The sequence below is a fragment of the Bison bison genome, unplaced genomic scaffold, assembly GCF_000754665.1.
Source record: "Bison bison bison isolate TAMUID 2011002044 unplaced genomic scaffold, Bison_UMD1.0 scf7180017864295, whole genome shotgun sequence".
NCBI lineage: Eukaryota > Metazoa > Chordata > Mammalia > Artiodactyla > Bovidae > Bison > Bison bison.
Genome location: NW_011494867.1, coordinates 7,111,457 through 7,119,752, shown reverse-complemented (window position 1 = coordinate 7,119,752; position 8,296 = coordinate 7,111,457). Strand labels below are relative to the sequence as shown.

At 42.2% G+C, this 8,296-nt stretch overlaps 1 protein-coding gene across 1 annotated transcript in view; it reads left to right on the top strand.

Moving 5' to 3' along the window:
* The window catches only part of LOC104996512 (chromosome unknown open reading frame, human C16orf46), a 10,788-nt gene extending 3,529 nt beyond the window's left edge, over positions 1-7,259 (top strand). The window contains exons 2-3 of the mRNA XM_010850794.1: positions 3,109-3,356; positions 4,527-7,259. Coding sequence (XP_010849096.1) covers positions 3,147-3,356; positions 4,527-5,531 — 1,215 coding nt within the window. The 5' untranslated portion in view covers positions 3,109-3,146 and the 3' untranslated portion in view covers positions 5,532-7,259. The remainder of the gene's footprint in view (positions 1-3,108; positions 3,357-4,526) is intronic.
* Positions 7,260-8,296: the final 1,037 nt, after the last annotated feature.

Sequence of the window (8,296 nt, the reverse complement as noted above, 5' to 3'; positions counted from 1 at the left end):
TCTGACACTGTTTCCACTGTTTCCCCATCTATTTCCCATGAAGTAATGGGACCGGATGCCATGATCTTCGTTTTCTGAATGTTGAGCTTTAAGCCTACTTTTTCACTCTCCTCTTTCAGTTGCATCAAGAGGCTCTTTAGTTCTTCTTCACTTTCTGCCATAAGGGTGGTGTCATCTGCATGTCTGAGGTTATTGATATTTCTCTTGCCAAATAAACATAGCCAATTGATTTTTGACCAAAAAAAAAAAAAAATTAAATGCAGGAAGAATAATCTTTGAACAAGAATGTTGCAACCACTGGCTGTTTATATTCAAAAACTTAATTCAAAATGGATCATAGACCTAAATATAAACCATAAAACTATATAACTTTGAAAATTAAATACAGAAAATCTTTATGACCTGTGGTTAGGCAGAGTGTTATTAGACATGACACCAAAAACATAATCCATTAAAAACAAAACCAAACCCACATATGATAAAACTGGTCCTCATTTTAACTTTTATACAACATATCTGTAAGAGTAGCAACAGAAGATAATGTCCTTTCTCTGGCCTCTGCTGTAATATTGGTGTGTCTTTGCCACTGACCAGTGGAGAAGGCAATGGCACCCCACTCCAGTACTCTTGCCTGGAAAATCCCATGGACGGAGGATCCTGGTAGGCTGCAGTCCATGGGTCGCTAAGAGTCGGACACGACTGAGCGACTTCACTTTGACTTTTCACTTTCATGCATTGGAGAAGGAAATGGCAACCCACTCCAGAGTTCTTGCCTGGAGAATCCCAGGGACAACGGGCCTGGTGGGCTGCCATCTATAGGGTTGCACAGAGTTGGACACGACTGAAGCGACTTAGCAGCAGCAGCAGCAGCAGTGGTAATGAAGTCTTTGTTCCTTTCAGGAGCAGGGCAGTTCGTATTCTAAGTTACAGATTGGTTAGGGTGTCAAAGCTCCATTGAGTTTGCCAGATGTCTAACAAAGAGGCATTTGGTAGTCTCTGTACTTCTCAGTTCATTAACAAATGACATCATCACAACGTGGGGTTGGAGATCCTAAAGGTAATGTCTGTGTTTTTTCTTTTCCTCCTGCATTTCCAATGCCTTCTTTTGTATTCAGTAAATTCAGTGAGAAGGCCTTGAGTCCTTTGACTTAAAGAGTAATTGGCCAGTTATTTATGGAGTGTCTCCAAATCTTCCCCTGTGGCTCAGCTGGTAAAGACTACACCTATAATGAGTGAATCCTGGGTTCAATCCCTGGGTTGGGAAGATTCCTTGGAGAAGGGAAAGGCTACCCACTCCAGTATTCTGGCCTAGAGAATTCCATGGACTGTATAGCCCATGGGGTCACAAAGAGTCAGACACAACTGAGGAACTTTCACTTTTCCAAATCATCTTCATTAACTATATTCTCCAATTTTTTTCTGAGTTTTTTCCCTACCTTTTGGTACATCTCTTTAAATAAGTCCCTGTTCAAGGTCTTTACCCCAATTAAATTATCCAAACCATGAAATCTATTCTTTGATACATTTATTCAGTTTGCTTAAGATCAAAATTCATGCTTTGCTCACCTCCACTGTTATCCTGTTTTATTTCTTGAACCATTCTGTTAACATGATGGCTTGAAAAAAAAAACACATTTTATTATGGAAAATTTCACAGTGACCCAGAAGTACAGTGAATAGTGCAGTTAACCTCAATGTCCTCATACTCTTCTACAACAAACAGAATTTGTGGCTTTTTTTATTTCCTTGTTCTCTAACCACAACCAACCACCCCCACCCCCTTGCAGGATTATTTTGAAGCAAATCATGATGACTTATGTTCAATTGGTAAAATAATAAGCTATTTTACAGGCTTTTGAAAAAAATTATTTATCTATTTATTTGGCTGTGCCAGGTCTTAGTTACAACATGTGGGATCCAACTCCCTGACCAGGGATTGAACCCAGGCTCCCTGCATTGGGAGTACAGAGTCTTAGCCACTGGACCACCAGGGAAGGCCCCTATTTACAGGGTTTTTTGCTGATCATTTTCTTCCATTGCTGTTTAAATGCTACTAGAAAAGATATTTTCTGTATCACACTGAATTTCCCATAGGCTCTGTTTCTTAGAGTCTCACTCATCTTTTTTTAATTTTCATTCATCTTCTTTATTTCATTTCTAAATATCTTAAGTTCCTTTGGCCTTTTCATCTTGAAAAGGATCAGCTTTTCTTTGGGTTTATTCTTGTTTATCCAGACATGTACTTTCGGGGCTTGCTTGGACCTCAGTCAACATTTTTTTCTTTGTACATTTTTTGGTTCTAGCCACTTCAATAGCGTATGTCATATAATTTAATATCTTCTGGCATACATGTGTGTGCCTTCCTGCTTTGTACTCCAAATCCAATTTTCTAGTTGCATCTGCAAATGCATTTTCCCATGGGAGCATTTTCACTGTGATCCTTGTGTTTCCTTGATGTGATTTTCTAAGAAACATATGGATTTTGATGTATGTTTTATACCAGTGATTCTTAAACCAAATCAGATTGTAAAGCTCTGTGGAAGTCAAGAAGTGGAAGAACACGAGCTCTGATTTACTTTAAATCTATAAACAAGGCATAATTTTACCATCAGAAAATCAGTATTACACCACTGCAGATTTTTGCATTCCAAGTAGAAGGAAAACTGCATGTAATTGGTAAGAAATCACATAGCCACCCTTTTAGTTGACCTTTGATTGCTTTTTGCACATTTCTATTTGTCATCTCTTACATGAGTTTGGAAGATAAGAATGGACAATTAATCTTTTTTCTTTTAAATAAATCCAGGTGTTTTATTTGTTTTTTGCCACACTATTCTGCATTCGGGATCTTAGTTCCCTGATCAGGGATAGAACCCATACTCCCCGCAGTGGAAGCACCAGGGAAGTCCTAAATCCATAAGTCTTTGAAATTAGCCTTATATTTTATATTTTATAATGTCAATAGTTGGCAATGGATGGTTTCATAATATTTCTTCTGTCTATTCCTGAACATGTCTTGACGATGTTTCACCTGAGTTATTGAATTGGTTTTTTAAAAGAAACAAAGCAGTATTAAAAGCTAAGTTCCATTTGCATTTTAAACCACAGGAAGAAGATGTTAAAGACTTTAAGCAACCATCACAGTAATGGATTTCGGTCACAAAAATGAGACTGAATTAGAAAATAGTGAAAATTATGAAATTGAAAGCACAGAAGAAACTGAATTAATCTATACTTGTCCAGATGAAAGAAGTGAAAAGAATCATGTTTGTTGTCTTCTCAATATCAGTGACATTACACTTGAACAAGATAAAAAAGCCAAAGAGTTTGTCATTGGAACTGGATGGGAAGAAGCAGTGAGTATTTTCTTGAGTTAGGTCTTGTGCATGTTAGGGTTTTGATACAAGCCTTTTACTATTTTCATAAATAGTTACTGTTGCCAAAAAAAAAAATGTGTAAGCAAGGAACAGAAACCTCTGAAACAGAGGTAGAATATTAATGATGATAATAGCAGTACCTTTTATTGAGTATTTATGACCATTCTGTATGGTCATAAATACTAAATACACAGTACTAAATGCTTCACATACATCAATTCATTCACCCTCTCAGGTGTTATGAATAGCCTCACTTTTTGGAAAAGGAAACCAAAGCACCAAAAATGAAATGTGTCAAAATCTCCCAGGCGGTGGTCAAGGCAGGAGCTTGAACTGAGCTTTTCTGGACTCCAGAACACAATTCCCTTAACTCAAGCTACTTAACTTAACTCCTGCTACTTAACTCCCCAGGAGACCAGAGATTTCTATCCTGGTGGTTCTATGCAGAATCCTGTGGTTTATTCTTAAACTATTCTTAGAATCAATAATGAAATATAAGGGAATTGGTCTGATTGCTTGGCAATGTCACAGCTAGGGCTGGGAGGGGAGAGGGGTGTCTCTGGATGTACTGGGGTTGAGGCTGGGGTGCTGCTCCACATTGTAGAATGCTCGGGGTGGCTCCCACCACAGGAGATGCTCCAGCCCTGTCTCAGTTCGGGCTGCTAGAAGAGAATACTGTAGGCTGGGCAGCTTAAGCAGCAGACATTTATTTCTTACAGTTTGGGAGGAATGTTCGAGATCTGGGTGCCAACATGGTCGGTTTCTTGGTGGGAACCGTATTCTTGGTTATATCCTCACACAGCCTTCTTTGGTGCAGGCAAGCGCAGAGAGCCTGCAGTACAAGAAAGCCTGGCAGGCGGGACAAGTATGGTTTTGATTTTATTTTAATAGTTCTGAATTTATTTTAATACACATCTAAAAATATATATAGTCAGCACATCAGTGTGCTGATAGATACTATCGCTTAGTATTTTAGTCTTTACAAATACTATTACAAATACTATGGCGTAGTAGGAGGCTAAACTAAGCATGAAAAGTTAAATTAAGTCAATCCGAAGAAAAATATTGATTCAAATAGGAGAGTCAAAATGGGGATGTGTCCACAGTGGGGGCAGCTAGGCTGAGAGTAACACACTGCTTTATCTGCAGGTCCGAGGCTGGGGACAGATTTCTCCAACTGCCTGCATCTGGCCCAGGAAGAAGCTTAAGAAGGCGAGGGTGGGAGAAAGTGCCAGCAGCTGCTTACTCTGTGTCAATCTCTCCCATGGGAGCCTGGAGGCCAGGCCTCAGTCAGAGGGCGGGAAGTTGGAGTCTGGGGCTTCAGCTCCAGCTCCAGCCGAGGCAGGCCCAGAGAAGGATGGAGGCAGTCTCTCCCAGACCCCAGGCATCCCCCCAGGCTCCACTACGACCTCCAGGGAAGTTAACAAAATCTGCTTTCCCACCTACAGTCAGGGAGAGAAGAAAAGTCTGCAAATAAAGGAGTTCATTTGGTGCCTGGAAGACTGGGCCACCCCGGAGACCGTTAGGGGCAAGGACCCCAGAAGGCCCTGGAGAGGCACCGACAGAATTCTCCCCGCCTCAGACTCCCTGACTTCCAAAGCCCTTTTAGTCCTCCCTCCCTTGAAGTCTTCGCCCCCAGATGGCTTGGATGTTCTGGGTAAGAAGACTAAGAACTTTTTCTTGCGGCCAGAAGAGAAGGGGCTGAGTGTGGAAAAGGATGAGTGTGTGGCTTATGCCTATGGAGTGAAAGCGGTTGACGGGGCAGGCGAAAAGCAGCCCACTGAGCTGGCCAGGCACCACAGAGTCAAGGACATGCAGCCTTTCCTCACCCCGGTGGCCCGGACGCCCCTGCTGCCCGAGCCTGAGCCCTGCTGCCTGCACTGGTCCCGCCTGCCTGAGAAAAACCTGCTGTGCCCTCCCTGCTATCTCGCCACCTTCCAGCTTTTGCAGAAACAAGGAGCGAGGAACTACAAAGCCAGACTCAAAGCCAGGGAGCCCAGACCTCCCATGAAAACCCCAAAGCGCGTCCTCACAGAGGCCAAGCAGGAAAACAGGCCCCAAATGTTGGAGACCAAAGTGTTCTCAAGACCTCTCTTGCCGTCCCTCACAGTGAGCAGAGTTGTTATTCCCATTTCCACTCACAGACTCCTTTGAGCTGCTACAATATAATTCCCTGGGAACAAGCAGCGTCTGAACATGGTTCATCTTCTCTCCCCTGTCTCCCTCCTGCCCCACCCCAGTCTCTTTCTCTTTCTCCTTCTCCTCTTCATCTCGCACACTCTTCTCTCCCTCTCTCCCCTGGTCCTTTTTTGGTGGTAGATCAGGGACAGCTGAACCTCATAGTACGGATTTTGATGTACTCTCAAAACCTCCACATTTTGGTGTTACCTGCTTCTGTTGCTTAGCCATTTACAAAACGCACACTGGTTGTGCCAGTCTCAGCCTCAGCCTGGCTTATCTGTGCCCTGGAAGACAAGCGGATGGTGGGGAAGCTGGAGGGCCTCCCTCTGGGGTGGCCCCCAGGTCAGCCCCTGAACCCCAGTGCTTCAAGCCAGGCGTCCTGGGCTTATTGAGACCAAATCGTTTCCTGATCTTTTGAACCTGGCAGATGGTCTATCAGTTACCACATTTTCTCTTGCAACAGAGATCTGCTTTAATTGAAACAGTGTTGTAAGATAAAATTCCAGCCTGTGTCCAGATGAATTTCCTGTGTCCAGGGTGGCATATCCTTATATTGATATTGGATGGATGGATGTGCCATATCCATTGTATCTTATGTGTCCCAGATTTCATATACTTAGAGCCTCATGTTAGTCTCTGTGTCTGGGAGGTTTTGGCTACCTTTCTACAAAATTCATCGTGAGAGGCAGGTTGAGAATAATTATTATTTTTTAAATGTCACTGTGATTATTGTTAGCACACATGCTTCTTCAAGTCTTACATCTACTATTTGGGAACTTGACATCCCCAGACAGAGTTATGGGATGGAGGTGTGACTTTCTTCCTTCTTCCATCTTTCCTCCCCCCTCATTTTACTCCAGTGCACATTTCCTGAAGTTGTGTATAAATTAAACGTTTGTAAATAAGTTATATTTTAAATGTGAAGTGACAATGCTATGTAGAGAGATGCTGTGAAGAACAATTTTGTAATGTGAAAAGCCATTTAGCTGCTCTGTAATTATATAGTTTGCATTTGCTTAAAGTATATTATACTTGAACTGTAGGCTTTCCATTTCCTAAGTGATGGGCAGACAGAATATATGGCTATTTGTAAACATCTGCTTTCCATAACTGGTCTTTGTAATGTCTTGTCTGTTTAAGTTTAGTTTTGTTGGTTTGTCTTTACAAAACACCAGAAATGCAGGAATGATTACAGTACAATAGTCATTTAAAGGTGTATTTTGCCTTTTGAGGTTGGACACTTTACAGACTAGAAGCACTTTTCAGGTTCTACTCACCCTTTCTCGTCTGAATGAAGAAACCATCTGAATTCACGTCCAAGAAGAGGTCCCGATTTCCCCCCGTGTCTGCACACTGTGGGTGTCGGACCCAGTGCTGCTTGAGCACTGTCCAGCTCTGGCAACCTGCCTACCTGAGTCAGTGGTTTTTTCCAAGTCCTTCTTTGTAGGCTGCAGAATAATGAATAACCTCACTGTGTATACACCTGTCAAAGTGTTTGGGAGGGAAAAGTATCTACCAGTATGAACGAGGGACAGAGCGCACTTGCTCAGCCCAGGGCTACTTACCAGTTGAGATCTTGCCACAGTTTGAACTGATACAAGTGACAACAGAAAGAATTTTTTTTTTCTTAAGAAAAACTCACTTCTTGAGATAAGGGTTATATATTCTATACCTTTGGGGATAAACATATAATAATTTAGAATTGAGATTTAGTTAAAGGTTTGTTGTTGTTCAGTCATGTTCGACTCTTTGCCACCCCGTGTTGGTTTTAGTATCTTAAAAATTTTTTTTAATCAACTAGTTTTTTTTTAAATTATGAAAGCGTCTATTTCTTTAGGTAATTATTCAAATACCTGATAAAGTCCCTCTGGTATCTTATTTGTGTTGGCCGAGGAAGTTTGGCTTGCTTCTCTGGACAAAGTCACTTTAGGCCTTGTCCCAGTTTTTAGTCAGATTAAATCAGGACGTTCAAACTGGTCTTTGATATCCTAGTCTATCTAGATAAATGCTAAATGTTTACTAGAATGCAATAACAAAAATCTAGGCCAGTAACAAAAATCCTTCCATTTTAAGGAGTCAACATGTTATAATTCAGTCCCAATCACCCTCTTCCTACCTCCAGGTGATGACCTCAAATTAAGTTTTGGTTCTTATGTGTTGTTGTTAGTCGCTCAGTTGTGTCCAACTCTTTGCCACCCCCTGAACTGTAGCCTGCCAGGCTCTTCTGTCCGTGGAATTCTCCAGCGAGAATACTAGAGTGGGTTGCCATTCCCTGCTCCAGGGGATCTTCCAGACCCAGGGATCGATTCTCAAGCCAAACATGGAGGGCTCTGTGTTTCATCTTTTATTCTGTTAATTTGTATCATTAGTAAAACTTTCCAAACTCCTATTTTTCTGGAAATTTAAAAAATCACCGAGTGGAAGTGTGGCTACTCCCAACACAGGGCTCCTCTGCAGAGCCTCACCTCCTAGGGGAGGCCACACTGAGTTCTGGGAGCGCTGCTGAGCAAGTGCCGGGCCGGAGGGATTGGACACCTGGGAGAGTGTAGATCTGACAGTGATGGGGGGACAAGGGCGAGGGGAAGATTAAGTCAGAATAAGACCCGGCAATGTTTGGACAAGTATGGCGAGCTTTGGCTACTCGAGGAGACTTCCTCTCATTTTTAGCTTTGTTCTTTTTAGTCTGGACTAGATCTACTTTGCTTTCAATCTCTCCCTCTCCTAAGTGCTGGAGCCCC